The 19,852-nt window shown below is 44.8% G+C and overlaps 1 protein-coding gene across 2 annotated transcripts in view; it reads right to left on the reverse strand.

Annotated features, from left to right (window-relative positions):
• Ptprg (protein tyrosine phosphatase receptor type G) overlaps positions 1-19,852 on the reverse strand; it is a 697,305-nt gene that overhangs the window by 146,467 nt on the left and 530,986 nt on the right. For both annotated transcript variants that reach the window (XM_036200071.1, XM_036200070.1), the window contains exon 6: positions 2,079-2,145. In XM_036200071.1, coding sequence (XP_036055964.1) covers positions 2,079-2,145 — 67 coding nt within the window. The remainder of the gene's footprint in view (positions 1-2,078; positions 2,146-19,852) is intronic.

Below are 19,852 nucleotides of genomic sequence, written 5' to 3' on the forward strand. Positions count from 1 at the left end.
ATGTGTGGTCCTTTCCCTGACTTAGCATTATTCGTGATTTACTGGGCAGCTGCTGCTTGCCGGATGTGCTGTGTCGTCCTTTGGCCTTTACTGAGGCTCACACTTGGGGAGGCATTGTATGAGTAAACAAGCAGAGAAGGTCTTCCAGGTACCTTGAGAAAGAAACCTGGATGACAGGACAGACAATGATGGGAGTGGACGAGTCACTTTTCAGACAAGATCCTTGGTCAACACGCAGGAGAGGAGGAGAAGTGTGCCAGCAGAGGGCTTCACAGGAGACATTTGCAAAGACCGCAGCAAGAGAGGGGCAGCGCCTCTCTTCCTCTCCCTTCTCATAAGAACTGGCGGAGGTGTCTCTATGCCCAAAGCCAGGGCTGCCTGTGGTCAGGCACACATCTCATTTTCACTTGAGAGATGTAAACTTCTCTTGTCAGCAGACACTGTTTGCAGCTCCTTCCTGTCAGAGTCCTGGGTAGAACCTGGAGTCGCTGTATCCCTAAGTCGGACAGAGTGCTCCTGTGCTGAATTATTTGCACCCCTCTTTGAATAACTCATACTCAAGAAGAAGATGGTGTCAGGAGGGGTTTGGCGAGGGCCATCCACGTCCTGAGGAAAGAGTCCTCACAGATGAGATATGTGGAGACACCTCGACGGTGGAGGATTACCACCAGTGAGGCCCTGGGTTTGAGTTCCAGAAGGGGGTGCCTTTCTTAACGTAGATTTGGAAGGGAGGGTGCAAGCTGCAAGTGAGAAAGCTCCATGGGATGCTGTCGGTCATCACACGCTCTTCTTTCTTTGTCCATGTGGGTGTGTTTAGTATGGGTGTGGCAGACGAATATGTGCAAATGCACACGGTGTGCACGTGCAGAGCAGAACTGAGTGTTTTCCTTGATCTCTCTCCACCTTGTTTTTTGAGGTAGGGTCTCTCTTGGATTAGGCTGGGCTGGCTGGTCCACCAGTGAGATCTAGGGTTATCTTGTCCCTGAACACACCCCACCCCGGTACTGGAGTTCTGACGTATGCTGCCAAGCTTGGCTTTTATGTGGGTGCTGGAGATGTGTGTAAAGGTCCTCACACTTCTGGCACGGACACTATACTGACTGAGCCACCGCTCAGCTCTCACTTTTCCGTTTTCACTTGGTATATTCTTGTTACCTGCTGCATGACTGAACAGAACAATTAATGCTCAATCCAACTTAATCAAACTCTGATAACAAGCTTAGTTTCCCTGCAAGAGGTATTTGTTAAGCTCTACAGAGTTGGCTCATGTCAGAAGACATCCTCTCAAAAGGTGTGAAGACATTTTATCACAGTGGTGGGAATGGAAGGAGATTTATTATGGTTACTAATGCTATTTTTGTCAATGTCGTTGGAATTCTAATTAGATTATTAAAACTTTACAAATCATTACATGAGATCCGGACTCAACACCTTCCTGCAGCAAGGGTGCTTCTGAAATGAGAGCATCCTGGTGCACAGGTAATGATGCATTGCTGATAATGAAGTTGCAGGGAGATTCCGCCAAGAACCCAGCTGGAAGAGACAGAAGCCATCCCTCTTCCTTCCTCCCCCAGGCCTAGGCCTGGGGATGTGATGTCTGCTGCAGAGAACACCAGCCTCGCCCTTTCCATTTTCCCAGCTGCATGGTGCCGGCTCACAGACTGTGAAGTTTAATGGCTTGTTCTGGCTACTTATGTTTTCCCTCTTAAACCTGAGAGGCAACTCACAAATATTTACAAGTGACAAGACACGTGAAAAAGGAATATTTTTAGGGGAGAAATGAGACAAATGGCGGATTCAACACCTAAAGCATCATATCTCTTATAGCATTTTGATTTACAACACATGCATTCACAGAAATACCTGAGGGGAAACAAATGGCTCATTGTTAACCCAGGCCCATTTGCAGGTTATAAATGCAGGTGCTCTTTACTCATAAGATAATGGCTCTAAAGCCCTTGCACAGCAGAGGGCAAGGTGGCACCAGCCTCTGTCCTCGGCAAGATAACCTGATTCCTTCAGGTGAAGATCCCAGCTCTTCACTTTCTAGCTGAAGGAAGAAGATGGAGCTTACTCACCATGATGTACGACGCCCTTCAACCCGTGGATAATAGGATCCAGTGCAGAATTGTCCCTCGGACTGACCTACATGTAAAGGAAACACGATTGGTTAAATCTGTCCTGGCATCGGCTACAACAGCCTCAGTTTAATCTTCTAAAGAGAAGGGGGAAATGGATGCATCTAGCAAGCTGTTTAGGTCTCACATATACCATGGTGCTCACCAAATGCCAGAGATTTATGACACAATAAAATCAAGTGAGGAAGTCTAAATCACAACAAAGAAACTTCTCAGAATATATTATAACAGGAGAGAAATACCACCTTCGTAGCAAAGCCTCAAAAAGCAACTGCTCTGTTTTATTAAAAGTAGTCATGATCGGCTAAAAAGTCATTGAAAGTCATCAGAGAATAATCCATCATGGATGGAATATTCCACGCCTCCTGGTGATTGTGTTTTCTTCTTCTCCTTAGAAAATGGCCCAGTTCCCTGCCAGCTCACTCTCCTCCATAAAAACCCCAGTTCCCTGGGAAAACCCATGTTCTCTGTAGGCTACTTTCATCTTCTAAAATTGATGCTTTTCCAGACCAAGTCTCATTGTCCATGGGCCCACTGGTTCATTCCTTCAACTTATAGATACTACTTAGCATATTATTGCCTTTGCTAGATGATCCCAGCATGCTAGAGTTATCATTTCAAGTACTTTCTCTTAGATATGTACAATGAAATATTTACGAATGAAATACAACAATGTCTGAAGTGTGCTTTAAAGTAATCTAGGAGTGGATAGCGACCAGAGAGTGGGGAGACATGAGACTGACCTTGACCCAATCATTTGGGACCTTGAATGATAGGTATAGGATGGGTCATGATACATCCTTTCTACTTCTATGTATGTCCTTTTTCTCCCCTAAAAATAAAAAGCTTTTCAAAATCCATTATCTGTGGTTAGCATAGTTCCTGCATTTTTTCCCCTTCAGGGACTGCATTTCCTATTAATCCACTTCTCACATAATGAAGTTGAGATATTGATGAACCTTTCAATGTGCAGCAAAACCCAATTTGCTGTTTAAAGTTAACTCAGAGGAATCCAGAAGCAGCCGATGTTGAATTTCTAGGAACTACAAAGGATATACACTACTTCTAGCTTACACAGATGCCCCCACCCCTGTTGAGCTGCCATTTCTGATATGCTCTCTTGGAGAATAATCCACACTTCACACATTTCCTTCCCTTTTTGCTCCTGCAGCTCCAGAACACAGCAGTGGCTCTAAAATATAAACTGGGACACCTCTTCCCCCCAAGGCAACATGTGATCATGCCCACGACATTCTGGTTGTCACAACTATAGTAGGTGAAGACAGGAGGGGGTGGGGCAGGATTCTACAGAGCCCTTGACATCTAGTGAGGAGAATAGGACTGCTGTTAAACATCAATGATGCTTATGATTATACCTTACAATGAAGGATTACAGGATGTTGAGGTCAATGGTGTGTTGAAGAACTCAATGTCTGGAGCCCCAAGTTATGACTACCTATTCAGAGCACACTGGCCATTATGCAGTATTATGTCTATAAACTAAAAACGTAACATCATATGGGAGTTGGTACTACACTGTAAACACTACAGATGAGGGAAAGGAGGAAGGCAGGAAGGAAGGCAGGAAGTAAGGAAGGAAGGAAGGAAGGAAGGAAGGAAGGAAGGAAGGAAGGAAGGAAAGAAGGAAGGAGGGGCTGATCGACAGTAAATAAGGACTCAGAGTGTTAGATTACATGGGTAAAATCCTGGAAGTTGCCATGACTGAGCCTCCATATTGTCTGACAGGGAGCCCAAATGAGGGCATATACTAATTAGAGAATAAAACATTCTTAAAAAGCCAACATATGGCAAGTATTCGTAGTATATATCAAACCAAAATTATATTTGAAGAAATACTATATTTCCATCATTCAAGTAAATGATCAAAAATTTAGACCGTGGCCCCCAAAAGGGATCACAACTCAAGACTATAAGAGACTCTTATCAGTAAATGTGGTCACGTTTCAAAAGCCCAGAATCCAGTAAGAGCCCAGAGAAAAAGCCACAGCTGTAGGTAGAAGGGAGTTTTGGATGAGTGTCCTTACCTTGTGCTTAAGGCTTTGTCTTCAAGGGGTGCTATGGGAGGTGAGGGAACCTTTATTTAAGAGTTTGGGCCTAGTTGGGAGGTTCTTAATCATTGGAGACATGCCCTGGTGGGGCCTATGGGACCCTAGACGCACCCTCCTTCTCTTTCAGCTTGCTGAGTGATGACATCAGCCCCACTACACATTCCACCATGTAATAGGACCTCAGGTACAAAGTAAGAGGGGTGGGGACAATCAATCATGGACTTGAACACATAACATGAGTCAAAATAAAGCTTTTCTAAGCCATCTGTCTTATGTATTTTGTTATGCACCAAGAGATTGACACAGGGGAGTGGAAATGTTCATGTTAGTCTAATTACCTAAACTCCTAAAGTCTGAAGAGATGGGAGGTGGCCACAAACCCCTCCATGCCACACCTCTAGAGCTGGGGTCTGCTGTCCTCCATCAAGAGTGTGTATCAATTTTTCCTGCTTTGGAAAGAAAATGTCTATCTTATTGTTTGGGGTTAGGGAAATCTGGTGAATGTAATAAAGGCAGATGCTCTTAAAGCATTGAGACTATAAGGCCACCATGAGAAGAACCGCAAACTCGCTTATCACAGGCTAAAAGGGAAGAGGGAGTGAACATGGGCAATCCAGGGAGCAAGTCCACTCAAAGGCATGTGGCCTCTACTGAACACCTGCATCCTGTGTACAGCTGCTGAGCTCATCCAACCAGGGCTGACTAGCTAATTCACAGGACCCAGGAATAATAGTATGACTGTGGTTTCAACAGAGCAAACTGTACACATTGGCTGATGTTGGAGGAACGGCCATAATAACTTTCTCCACCACTACATGTTGCTTATGCTGTGTTATAAAGTTTTCTAAACAAGATTCCTTATCAGACCAATTCAGCTGACTCAACCCTTCAAAATGATGCTACCCTTCTGTGGCCGATGGTGGCAAAGGTCCTGAAACTGTGTGCAAAAGGTTCACTGTCTGAATTTCATTCACCTATAGCCAACTATTACCTGAACGGATGAAACTCCTAGCAGGATGTGGTGATGGGCCTGTCTAATCTCAGCACTAAGAGATGGAGGCAGGAGTTCAGGGTTATCCTCAGCTACAAACGGAGTTCAGAGAAATCCTGGACTATATGAGACTCTCTCTCAAAAAGCAAGCAAGTGAAGAGGAGGAGGAGGAGGAGGAGGAGGAGGAGGAGGAGGAGGAGGAGGCGGCAGAGGAGAAGAACCTTAAAAAAGAAACAAATAATTCCTAAGTTTTAAATTGAACACTGTTCTGGGTTGGGGATGAAATCCTCTGATGTCTAGAACATAAATGAGCCACTACCCTGTGTGCCCACATGGGACCAGCTTCCTTCCTGTTGGTCCCTTAGTTCTCAAATCTCAGGTTTCAGATCAGATGGCCCTGCAGTGCTTATGTTCAAGTAGCCCTTATTCTACTCACTAATGGCCCCAAATACCAGCAATTTTATTGCAGTACATTGTTATAATTATTCTATTATTAGTTGTTTGTTTGTCTGTTTTGCGATAAGGTCTCACACTGGCCTTGAACTTTCTAGGAGACTGAGGAAGACTTTGAAATCCTAATCCTCCTGCCTCTACTTTCCAAGGGCTGAGATGACAGCCATGAATCTCCATGCCTGCTTTCTAATAAGATACTATTGTTAATTTCTTACTGTGAATACCAATTAATTAATTAATCTGTCCATTGAACTTCACTGTAGGTATGCATGGGTAGAAAAATATAATTATGTTAGGTCTGGTATAACCTTCAGGTTTCAGCTTTGAATGCAGCCCTTCCAGATAAGGGGGATTACTGTACCATGATGCTCCATCCAAGAGGAGAAGGGATGTCTTACAGTCAGGGGCCCCTCACTGCATTTAGTCTTGTCTGATGGTGTGAAGGCTCAAAGGAAGTGTTCCTAATCCTCCATGACTGACACCCACTGATAACATACAGTGGAAAATAACCAGGCAAACTAATCCAAGCTCAATTTCTGTTCACTTGTGATTACAGCACCTTTGAGTTCAACTCAGACCTGGTCTCATCTGAGCTCAAAGGCGGGAGCCCAGATTCAGAGCAACCCTACAATTGAAAGTCTCTATACAGTCTCTTCAGCTACCAGTGAGAAGACAGGCAAGGAGAGGGAAAGAAAATGGAGCTGTTGGCTAGTCAAAGAAACTGCCTAATAATACGAGCTCATTCTTCAGTCCATGGGCGGGGAATCCAAACTGCATGCTAATAAGTGGATTTGTTCCAGGAAGGCAAAACCCTCACTGAAATAATCCCTTCCACTGACTGTTTCAATCAATTTGCCACTTAAACAAAATTGTGGATATCAGCTAAGCAATGTGGGCAGCTTTTCAATGCGATGGCAGCGAACAAGGGTATTTTAGCAACCCGTGTTTACATTCTGGTTTCTGTTCCAGCTAGAAGGAGGCCAAGAGAGAGGGTGAGAAAAACGGAACTCTAAATCAGGCATGAACCCCCACAGCTTCAGTGTCCACATCCCTGCAATGGGGACTGAAAGCTCCGGCTCCACATGCAGTGTCTGCCTGGGGTGGGTCCTAGTGGACAGCAAGTCATCCTGAACCGTGCCATCAGTGACTGCCGAACAGCAGTGGTCCTGCCCTGAGTATGTCTGCGTGCTTTGCTGTAGGACCACTCTGAGTTCAGATTTCAGAAAATCTGCATTTGAATCCACTCAACTGTGTAATATTCTGCTCCTTTCAGAGCCACCTGAGTGCTTTCCTGGCTCTTGAAACTTCCTTCTGCTTTAAGATCAAAGAAGTTGCATGGTAATACAGAGAATCCAGAACTTCCACAAATGAGCTTTAAAATGATGAGGAGGGAGACCCCCTCTTCCCACAGTTTGGGCTTGAACTGAAAAAAACTTAGCTCCTGGCACTTGCAATTTTGAGCAGCTCTGTAGCATCAGTCATCTTCAAAAGATGGCACATAAAATGACAGAGGGCTCGGAGTCAACGCCTTCCAGTTGTCTTCAGATAGAACTCCACTACACACTGCCAACCCAGGAAGCTGACATGGACTTTGGGCTAAAGACTAACTACAGGCCCAAGCTATTGAGATCTAAGCCAGCAAATTGCCTTTTCAAGGGTCACTCACCACATGGGTTTGTACCATTATCAAGTTAGTGGCTAGGTTCTCCGTTGTCTCCACATCGAATGCTTGTCATCCAGGCACCACAGGATGGGCTGTGCTTATCCCCAACTTGGACCAAAATGAAACAGATGCAGAGTAGCCCCGGCAGACCACGTGTGCCACATTCAAACAGGCTCCTATATCCTTTCCCGAACCCTGCGCCATTTGGCCCTTGTCTCTGATTCTAATAATTGTCAATCTATCAGGTCCCAGCCATCTGGTAGACAGGGTGGCCAAGACAACTTCCTTGTCCTAAATCTGACATTGGCAGCTGCTACTTTACTACCACAAACCTCATATCCAGCCAATAACCATCCTCTTGGGGAAAAAAAGATTTATGTATGCAGAGGGTAGAGCTATCCCATGAACCAGGACTGTGGGGGAAAGTGTCAAACAACAGAGAGTTTGGACAGCCTTCCTGAACTGCAGAAATGATCCAACCAGCCTGAGGCCTAGCAGATAACTGTGCATTTGGAGGCTAACACACCTGATCAGAAAGAGGGCAGGAGCTTCCCATGAGGTCCAATTTCACATCAGCCTCCTCTCCCTCAATCTCTCACCTAAGAACCACACAGCAAGGAGACTGCGTGTTCTTTCATCGTGACTGCCGCAGCTCAGCTACCTTTCACTGCACTTTGGTATCTTGCTGCTAAGAGCTTCCCTGTACAGACCATTTTCACCTTGGCCTCTTACCCACTACTTCACAGAGCCCTTACCTGCAGCTAAAAGAGTGACTACTTTCTGCTACTAACATTAAGTCGTGTGTGTGTGTGTGTGTGTGTGTGTGTGTGTGTGTGTGTGTGTGTTCCTATTTGTTTGTTTTTGTTTTGTCAACCAGATACCAGCCAGGGTCATCTAAGAAAAGGGAGCCTCAACTGAGAAATGTTTCCATCAGACCGGCCTGTAGGCAAGTCTGTGGGATGTTGGGATGTCTTCTTGACTGATGATTCATGTGGAGGGCCCACTCTTTGCGGTGGTGCCTCTCCTGGGGAGGTGATCTTGGATTGTATAAGAAAGCAAGCTGAGCGAGCCAATACCCAGCATTCCTCCATGGCTTCTGTTACTGTTCCTGCCTCAGCTTCTCTCCGTGACGAACTGTGATTGGTCTTGTAAGCCAAAGAAACCTATTCCTCCCCAAGTGGCTTTGATCACAGTCTTTAAGGCAGCACAACAAAGATAAGGTAACTGGGACAGACAGTAGCCAGCCAGTCCTGGCAATCCTCCCGTCTCTGCCCTCCAGTGTGGGGTTATGGGTGTGTGTGGCTGAGCCTGAATTTTTAAGTGGATTCTGGGGATCTGAACTCAGGCTCCACTTATGCAGCATTATCTTACCCACTGATCCATCTTCCCAGCATGGATATTAGGCAATGTGTCTATGCCCGAGGGAGCAAGTTTTCCACTAACTTGGTCCCTGCTAAGCTACACTCCAACCACTCTGGCTTTCTCCAGTCTCTTACTGGAACTCAGAAATACCGCTTTTCTTGGGTACAGCCTAAAGTTTCAGGTGTGGATGCTCAGGTGTCTTTCTTCCCTTCTGACATCTCAGCACCATCTTCTCTGCCAGCTGTCAATGCTGTAACAGGATTATGAAAGGTGGGATCAGAGGTGCTGAAGCATTTAGCACCTCCCATCACAAGGAAATCAAGAAGGAAAATGGGGACAAGCCTCAGAAAGAGGCAAGGCACAAAGTACAGGGATGGGTGGAGGTAGTGGGTGGGAGTGAGGTACAGCAAGGCAGTAGGGGCTTTGCTGAAGTACACATTACAGTCTCCAGGAGAATCTAAGAGTAGATTCCTGCTCAGAAGGGTGGCTCTAAATGGGACTATAAAATCCAAGATCAAGGCTGGAGAGGTAGCTCAACTGGTAAGAACACTTATGAGGATAAGGACCTGAGTTCAGGTCCACGAACACATGTAACAGTAGCCAGACATGGCTGTGTGGATTTTATCTCAGCACTGTTGTGGGTAGGAACAGGAGGATCCATGGGGCTTGCAGACTAGCAGCCTAGTTTCCTGTTCAGTGAGAGAGCCTGATCTGAGGGAATAAGGTGGAGAGTGACAGAGCCCAACACCCACACAGACATGTGGATCTGCATACAGCTGTGAATACAGCAAACCCCAAACATGTTTACCTACAGCACACCCCAGTGTTAGACCTTCCCTCTAACCTCATAGCTTTCTGTGCAGTGTCACCACAGCTGCAGGTACAGGGAGCCCGTCCAAGGGGAAGGATCTGGTCCTTGGTTATCATCTCACCTCCAGCACTTGATGGCCAGACCTCCAGGACAAGCTGCCACAGGCAGAGGAAAAGTTTCTACACCACAACTCCCGGTAAGGATTGACACAAAGAGAAGTGTGTGCTAGCAGGATACAAACTCTGTTCAACAGAGCTCGGGCCCTGACATGGCTTGATTCCTGTCAGCTGATAGTCTTGGTGGTTACTAGTTAACTCAGGAGTTGTTCATCTTCAGAAAAAGCCACAAATCTGCCCCACATCAGACTGTGCCAAGACAGGCTTGCTTACTGCCCATATAGGCAGTGTCCCACATTCATGGGTGTCAGTGTCTTAAGTGTGGTGGTCAAGTCCATTTTTTTGGCTTTCAGTTCACCTCACACTCAATGCAAAGCCATAGAAGAGGAGGAGGGTGTGGGTAGGGCAGGCATTTGGCAAACAGCACCAGCAGAGGGCCACATGGGCTTTTGCCCTGTGTCTTTAAATTTGTCTTCCAGAAGCTGAATATATGGTTCCAGAACCACCTGTCCCATCCAAGTTAGCCTTTTCCAAGGAGAGCTGGCTCTTGGACTAGAGAGCACATATAAAATTCCAAACCCATGAGGTTCAACCTAGAGTATTAGGCTACAATGTTCACTGTCTCACAGTGATACTACTGTGACCTTAAAAAAGAGAAAAAAAAAAAAAAAGTGTGTGATCTGGGGGAGCCCGGGGCAGAAGAGCAGTGTGTTTCAAGCTCAACAGCCAGCTGGAAGCTTCTCTCTGTTCTGTGTGGCGTTGCTGAACAGCCCCTACTCTCCCTTGGTAATACCCCCACCATGCACGGCAAAGCCCAACACTAGCAAGAGCTTAGGGGAGAAAGCAGGCCAGCCATTTCCCAGCATAGAGAGACTTCAAGGAAAACACATTAGATGTGAACTCTCACCTTTGCGTTCTCATTTCCTCCAAGCAAAAAGCTGCTCCAGGCACTCCACTCACAAAAGACTCAGGGTCCAGAAAGGGCCGTGTAGGGACTGTTATAAATCCCCACCATGTATGCAGCAAGAGAAATACAAGAAACAAGGTACGCTAGATCAAACAGCTGCCAGACTGATCCTGTGGCAGAAAATCCTTTTCTAGCAGCAGGGAATGCCACTGCTTACATTAGAAAGGCAGGAGGAATAGGTAAATAGGCGAGAGGTGACATGTGTCAAATATTTAAGCAGGGCCTAGCAAGTAGCTTTCTGGGACAGCACTTGCCAGTATGTAAAATGCCTTGAGTTTGATGCCTTCAGCACTGGGTGGGAAAAAAAGGAAAGCAAATCAAATATTAAAATGACATGACTTGGGGCAGTGAACCATGGACCAAAGGCTACATGCAGCCCAGGATAGCTATGAATGTGGCCTGATACAAAATTGAGGGAAAAAAAATTATAGATTTTTTTTGTTGACATTTTAAGAATGCTGTGGTGTGTAGATGGTGTATGCCTGTTCTGCAATGGTGTGCATGCTGGTGTCTGCACCTGTTTGTGTGTACACTGGTGTGTGTAGGACATTGGGTGACTTCCTGTAGCCTCTTTTTCTCTGCCATGATTTCCTTCATGATCTCTCACTGAACCTAGAACTTGACATTTTTCAATAAGTGTTCAGAAAGTCCCAGAGATCTTCCTGTCTCTACTCTCTACAGTGCTCTGGTTACAGGCAAACATAACTATGTCTGTCTTTTTATGAGGCTGCTGGCTATCATAACTCCAGTCCTCTAAGCCCCCTTATCCACTGGGCCATCTCTCTGGCTTTGTGATTTAAAAACAAAACAAAACAAAATCTGTTGTGGTAGTTTGAATGTAAATGGCCTCATAAGCTTATGGGGAGTGGCACTATTAGGAGGTATGGCCTTATTGGAGGAAGTATGCCACTGTGGGGGTAGGCTTTGTGGTCTTCTATGTTCAAGCTACACCCAGTGTAGACACACACTCCTGCTGCCTGAAATCAAGATGTAGAACGAGAGTGCTCCTTCTCCAGCACCATGGCTTCCTGCATGAGGCCATGTCCCACCATGATGATAATGGACTAAACCTCTGAACTGTAAGCCAACCCAACTAAATGCTTGCCTTTATAAGAGTTGCTATGATTATGGTGTCTCTTCACAGCAACAGAAACCCTAGCTAAGACACCAATGCGAAGTTCTCAAATAGGAACATTGTAGATAAATGTTGTATCACAGTGTCAAAAGATTATTTGTACCTGTAGTTGTATGAAGAGGTGACAGGTAAGTGAACAGTGTTCTTAATCTAATTACATGTACCTAGCTCTTCAATCTTATTCATTCAACAGATATGTACTGAACAGCCATGGAAGGCTGGGCTAGGATGACTCCAGAAAGACCTCCAGTAATGCCAACTCCAAGTACCCTGGGCCTTGGAGTGATGGACACTGATGCAGCAGTGTGAAGCCAAGCAAGAAGATCACTTCTCCGGCATGGCTATAAAAGATCCTAACCTGCATCTTGATGGCTGGCGTCAGCACTTTCCTAATAGTCATGTTGGAGAAGCTCACATCACAAAGAAACACGAGTAACCTTTGGCCAATGGCTATGAGAAAAGTGAGGCTCTCCTGAACAAGTTTGGAAGTGGATCATCTCCAAAAAGAAGTTCCAGATGAACCTCCACCATGGCTGTCAACTGGACCGGTGAGATACCTTGACCCAGAGGAACCAGAACCTTCAACATGATCGTGTGCTGTGTTTAAGTTGTTAGACTTGTAGTAATGTGTTACAGTGCAACAGACATATGCCATGACTGGAGTGTTAACCAGGATATGCCACTGAACGAATTTTGGCACTCTGCCTGAGGAGCTGACAATCTAGTTCTGCCTGGAAGAGTACAAGAGGGCTCTTATCTCACTCTGCCATCTTCCTTGCACTGTGACACCAACTCCATAAAAGGGACTTGGTAGTTTCCATCCTTCTGGCTTAGCACTTGCCCTTTGCAGACCTCAGCTGCTAGCAGTGGGGTAGAGCAACGCAGTTATAAGTCAGGTTCAGTTGGTGAAATGGAGCAGCAATAGTGAAAAAGGTCACCAAGCAGAGCAATTAAGCATCAATAATCAATTCTGAGACAAAGATATTTCAGCAGCTTTTATGTTTTACCAAAGAGAGGACAGCAATAAATTGCAGCATGGAATTTGAGGCCATCATCATGAAAGGTGTCCCTGGGCATAGTACAGGGCACAGTGCAGCAGCAGGAACAGCTGCTCAGAATCCCGGCAACCAAGTGTAGCTCATTACACACCGCAGCGCGCTTTCACAGAGGGTATTTCTACTCTGACTTCCTTTCGGGACTGAATGATTGCTCCATTAATGCAGTCTCTGAAGATGGATTAAGTATCAATTCACTCTTCTCAGCAATACCTCATAAGCCACCCCCTATTTCACATGGTTCTCCCACATAAAGGGCTCGCTGCCCACCACTATAAGAGAGACACAAGCTCCCTGCTGCCGTCTTTTGAAATAAACCTGTTCACTCATCTAAACAGTACACTTCATTCACACACAGTGACAACCGCATCAGGATCACCAATAAATCTGTCTCGGTACCTGATTTAAGAGCCCCAGCTAAGCAATGCTTTGGACATTACAATTGGATTATCTAAGTGGGTAAACATATCTAAATCCACTAATTAGACAAACTCTTGTCTCCTAAGTGGTCCTGTAAATGACCAGACTCACCTCGGAGAGAACTCAGACGAATGTGAACTGAGCACTTCGGCGTTGTACTTAAAATGTACCTGAGTTCAGCAGAGGATAAAATTAAATTGCAACAAGGAAAGACAAAATCTTTCCCAGCAGGCTTTGATTGATAGAACATGCCATCTGTAACAGAATGGAATGGAAAAACCAGAAAGTTCGTTCCCGCTAATACTGCCTTACTGGGGTAACTTTCTCTCCTTTGAGAAAATACTGTGACTTTCTCCACAGAGCATAAAGTCACTCATCCAGGGCTCCAGCGCTCTAGATCTGCCATTAGTTCCATTGGGGAGGGGGGACCTCTCCATGGGGAAGAGAGAATCCCAGTGACATTATAAAACTGTCATTGACAAGAGCCTAAGAAGAAGAAAGGACAAACACAGATGAATCTGCTAAGCAGAATGCAACAAGGCCATTAGAACAGCTGGGTTGGTATGTTAGTGATTAAGTGCAGAGATTTTTTTAATTAATTAATTTTATGAATGTTTGTATGTTTGTGTTGGAAATGTGGTGGTGCATGCCAGAAGCTGACATCAAGTGTCTTCCCCAACCGCCATTAACCTTATGTTTGAAACAAGATCTCTTACTGACCCTTGTGCTTGCTATTGGCTAGACTGGATGGACTTACCTGCAGCAAGCCCCAGGGACCTTTCTGGGTACACCATCACACTTGGATTCTGACTCGGTGTTGTGGATCTGAACTCAGGTCCTTAAGTTTGCAATGGCAAGCTCTTTACTGAATGATCCATCTCACCACACCCAAGTGCAGAGACTTTGAAAGCAGGTTGGTAGATACAGATTAGAAATCTGTATGCTCTTCAACCACACACACACACACACACACACACACACACACACACAGAGAGAGACAGAGACAGAGACAGAGAGACAGAGAGAAATCCACATCTCCTCTGCTTCTAGTTACACAGAGACCTACTGTTTTGGGGTCTGGAGATAAAGAGAGTTGGCTACGATTCAATTACTACTGCCTTAGTCTTTATCTTCAGGGACACATTAGCAGCTTTTCACCCAGGAAACCAAATCTGCAGACCTGGGGGGAATGCTCCCCCTCCTTTTCTTGATGATACTCCAGATGACGATTCTGCCCACCGAGCACATCCTGGATCCTGCTTGGACTGTCTGCCTCTCTTCTGACTCCAACCTAGGCTACTATGGTGTCTGATCCTCACTGCCAACATAGAAGTAAAATTAAAGCATACCTCCAGTTATGTCTGAGACTGCATTTCCAGGGGCAATTAGAAGGCTTGGGCTCTCACTCACTGAGGAACTTGTGGGTTCACAACCTGAACAGACCATTGGGAGGGAAGGACTGTGCAGGGTGGGAGAAGCAGGCCCCCGGGGTTGGTACGTGGGGGCTGTCGTGCCTGAGTCCCTTCCTGTAGCACCCCACTCTGTTCCCTGTCTGTCTTTAAGTGAGCTTCTCTTTCAAATTCTCCCATCACTTTGCTGTTCTGCCTCACCATGGGCCCCAAATCAATGAGGCCAAAGAGCATGGACTGAAACCTGCCCGACCGTGAGCAGGAGGACAAGCCTCCTTCCTGAGGTGGTTTGTGTCAGGCATTTTGTCACTAATAAAGCCATCTGTCTCAAACCAAATCTGACTGAAAAATACTCTGTCCAGCCGGGCTTTGGCATTTGCTCTTTCAATACCCTGAACCCTGAATAACAGGCAGGGTTCTCATGCACCCCTCTACAGGAATCCTTCTTTCCCAGTCCAGGGCAATCGGCAGCACAAAAACACAGCAGTGACAAACACTCTTTTCTCTGGCCTGGGGCTGGGGCTAGGGCTGTGGAATACTCTCACTCTCATGGTCTGCAATCCATCTTGACACCTCTCTCCCCCCTGCACCCCACCCTCATCTGCACTGTCTTTTTTCTCTAATTAAAGCTATCTTGCTACTTTTGCAAATCTGTGTGAACCCCCATTTTCAATTCTTTGGATAAGAGCAAAAGAAAATCCATAACACTAAGAGGGGAACAAAAGCAAAAACTCAAAACCCAAAACCTGCAAGTGAAGACTGTGTCTACTCCCTTCTCCCCTATCTCCCACTGCTGGAGACTGGGTCATGTATACAGGCTGGCCTGGAATGCCATATGCAGTGGAGAGCAACCTGCAACCTCCTGCTCACATAGGCTGCTAGAACTGTTTACACAGTACTGGGGTTTGAACCCAGGGCCTCTCTCATGCTGTGCAAGCATTCTACCAACTGAGCCAACTGCCCAGCCTGAAAAAGGGACTTTAAAACCTGTGAGCTACCAACAGTGATATAAACAGATCAGTCAAGGCTGAATTTGTTTGATTTTATGATGCGCTGCAGCAGGAATCCCAGTGCCTGCCCACTTCAAAACTTCTTTGAGTGATGACTGCCTGATGGTCATTCCAAAGGGTTTGACTATCACACAAGCAGTCTCCCGACCATGACACAGAAACTGCCCTAGTTACAGTACTCTATGCCTATTTGTAAGCATCACATGAACATCCTGGATACCTAAAACAGCCTTTCATAGGAGTGGTACTCACTGCCAAATGATCCAGGGAGACTGCATAGAGAATGGAGAGAATTCACCCTGTGAGGTTTGCCAAGTGCACGGGACAGAATAGAGAACGCACCCCACTGAAGCTCAACATCCTGGGATAACTTCCTTTAATTTCTCCACTTCGATTCTCATTATTTTAGAGACAACCCTTGTAAAAACACGTTGCATGTTTTGTTGACTTTTCAAACAAATTAAAGCTCTGCAAGGGCTTTCTGAGTAATCCCTGGGGGAATCAAGTTCTAATAAAACAAGTCTTTGGGCGTGGGCTCTCATGCTGAGTGTCCCAGTGGGTGGGCGCAGTTACAGCTCTGGGAGCTCTCATGGACTGGGTGTGCTGGATTCAGTGACATACAAAACGAATCTGCTGAACCTGAAAAAGATATTTTAAAGTAATTGCCTATTCTCTTCTCAAGACTGTCAGGTAAATGACCACATTTAAGTTGGTTGGCAATAAGAATTTTTATTAAGAAACAACTCCAAGACCTTGTGGCCTTTAGTTTTTGCCAGGTGTGGAGGCCCACACCTTGGATCCTGGCATTTGAGAGGCAGAGGCTCTCATTAGTGCTGCAGAAAGAGTTCCATCACACAGAAACACCATTGTTGTTTATTGAGTGATGTGCAAAAGAAATCTGAGCAGGATGTTAGAAGGGAGGCAGCATAGCAATGATGCTCAACTTGAACCTTATCCAAAGGCACCAAAAGGCATATGCTCAGTGATAGAGCAGATTCTCAGTTTGCTCCATCATCACAGTTGCTGGAGGAGCATCATGGTCAAAAATAAGGCCGTGATTTGGGTAAACCACTTGACCTCAAGACTTAATTCCCTTAACTTGGAAATACAGGGTCAACAATAAACCCTTAACAGCTGTCCTGAAAACTGATAAAATAATCCATTTATAGAATAAGGCCCCTGTGATACCAGCTATTATTGTAATTGGAAAAGTTGCTTTCAATATACAGAAAGCTTGACTAGCTAAGTAAGACAGATGTCAGGCTAAGCCCTACCTTCCTCTGCTACTGAGGAGTCAATTCAGTGGTGCACACAGGTGGGTTCTTCCACTGGGATTATATCCCCAGCTCACGAACTTATTTTGAACAACCATTCTACTTACATTCTCTCCAATCATTAGAAAATGCCTTAGATCAATCAGTGCTGTGCCTGCTACACTTTCTTATCTAATTAAATTCTGAATAGTAAACAGAAATTAATAATGGTCTTGAGTTTAGCTCTCTAGAAAGCAAACATGAGCTTCATGCCCTTTCATCTTTTAGAAGTCATATTAGAGAAGACCCTCCCTGCTTGTGTCCCCGCCTCTTGGAAACCTGATGATGCATAGTAAAGATCACAAATTAGCTGAGAGTCTGCATCAGAGATACTGTTTAATCTCCCCCAAAGGGGGCATTTTCTGCTTGAGAATTTTAGTCATCTGCATTCATGTTGAGAGATAAGACAAGAGGAAGGTTATCTATGAATTTTAGATAGTCTATACTCTATCTCTGGTGGAATCTGAGGGAGATTACACTGTTGTCTGGTTGGTAGTCAGGCCATGAGGGTTCAGAATAATCAAGAAGGGTGCTATGAGACAAGAATAACATGATGGCAGCCTGAAAAATAATCTTCATTTTTATGGATTCTTTGGAAAACTATTATACAAGCTCTGGCTATGTCGCTATACAGTTAAAGTATTCAGTCAAACACCATGTTAGTAAGGTTAGGCCCCTATAACAGCCCAAGAGTACAAATCACCATCTGTAATTTGAGTTTGAAAGATGACTTTAAAAAAATTAACTTGCTATGTCTAGCGGTCAGCATTTCTTATTCTGCTCTCACTATTTTGGGTATTGGCACAGTGAAAGTCTGTGATGGATGCTGGCCAGGACAGGTGTGACCGACACGCAGCACAAGGACCTTGTGAGCAGCAGCAGTGACCTCCTCCTGAACTTAAAAACTCCCCGTGTAAATGACCAAGTGGGGGCTGGCACACTTGATTAGTGTGCTGCGATGTGTACCAGGTATTTTTAGAATCAAATCTGAGTATTCTGATTGAAATTTACTTCTACGAATTAATACAAAGGAAAAAGAACCTTGAAATGGAATAAAGGCACAAATATGAATGCAGCACTCCTCCTTCTGCTCATTATAGGGAAAAGCCAACTTAAGTCCACAGATCGCTTATTACTTAAATAAATAATAGCATTTAGAGCAATACTATCAAATGGATGAAAAAAGATAAGGAAAAATGACACATGCTAACATTCAGACAAGACCTTGACACACTGTTAGGGTCAAAGCCACTTTACAGCTGAGTTCCACCCTACTTAGGTAACATGGGTTATAAATATGCTTTATATATTTATAATATCTGATAGGGGAAAGATCAAATACAGGTGGTCCTCTCTTTGCAGCAAGTATCCCACTTTCTCTTTAACAGACTTTCACATTCCCTGAACTATCTACAAACACAATTATTATTATGTGTGTTTGAGTAGGTACATACATGTATTCCAGAGATTAACCTTAGGAGTCAGTAATCAGCTGCTACCCACATTGGTTATTTGTTTATTTTATAGACAGGAGCTCTACATAGCCCTGGCTATCCTAGACTTTATTATGCAACCAGGCTGGCAGCAAACTCACAGAGATCCCCACCTGCCTTTGCCTCCAGAGTACTGGGATTAAAGGCATGAGCTACCACACCCAGTCCCACCCTGCTTTTTGAGACAGGGTTTCTCACTTGATATGGAAGCAATCAATTTAGACAGGCTACATAGCCACTAAGGCCCTGGGGTCCTCCTGCCTCTGCTTTCCCAGAAATGGGATGGTAAATGTGTGCCCCTATGCCTAACTCTTTTTTTTTTTTTTTTTTAAACACAAGGATTACAGGGATTAAACCACAGTTTGGTCTGTTGTTTCCATGGGAAGCCCTTTGCCCAAGACTGCCATTGCCCAAGATTACTTTTAGAGCTCCAAAAAAGTTTTCTGCATTTAAAAACAACATTATATTAAAATGTTAATATTAAAATTATCTGGGGACTGGAGAGATAGGTCAGTACTTAAGAGAGCTTGCTGTTCACCATAAAGACTAGAGTTTGGATCCCAGCAGCTACATCATACTGCTCAGCTCCAAGAGATCTGATTTTTCACTGAGAAATAAATCCAAGATAAGGGAACCTCATGTTAAATGTTAAAACTATTTTACATGTAAACGCTGATATAGATATACAAATATCAACTCTGATAGTGTATTTTAATTCTTTGGCCTATTTGGTGAATATATATGGTGGTGGTTAGTTTTATCTACCTACTGGATATCACCTAGAGTTACAATTGAGGAATTTTCTAATGTGGCCTGTCAGCATGGTTAAGAGGGAATTATCTTGATTATTGGCTGATGTAGAAGAGCCCATCCATTGTAGTGAGCAGTAAGCAAAGATGAACATAGTCTCTCTTTGTTCTTGACTGTGGATATGTGTAGTTAGAGTTTTCCTGCCTGGCCCACAGTCAGGACAAATCTCTTACCCGCCAGGCCCATAGATGCTCAGACCCAACCAAGTAAACACACAGAGACTTATATTGTTTACAAACTGTATGGCCATGGCAGGCTTCTTGTTATCTACTTCTACCTTAAATTAACCCATTTCTATTAGTCTATACTTTGTCACATGGCTCGTGGCTTACCAGTACCTTACATCTTGTCATGGTGGCGGCTGGCGGTGTCTTTTTCCACCCAGCCTTTCACCTCCCAGAATTCTCTTGTCTCTTGTCCCGCCTATACTTCCTGCCTGGCCACTGGCCAATCAGAACTTTGTTTACACAGAGCTATATCCTGATTTGACTTCCTCCAAAGGATGGGCTGTCATCTGGAACTAAGTCTAAAAACCTCTCCCCCCTATGATGGTTCAAAGTCAGGGTATTTTACCAAACAACAAAAGTCACATTGGAACAGAAACTGAGAACGGGGTGCTGCTATGAAAGACCTAACC

This window comes from Onychomys torridus, chromosome 9 (genome assembly GCF_903995425.1).
Source record: "Onychomys torridus chromosome 9, mOncTor1.1, whole genome shotgun sequence".
NCBI lineage: Eukaryota > Metazoa > Chordata > Mammalia > Rodentia > Cricetidae > Onychomys > Onychomys torridus.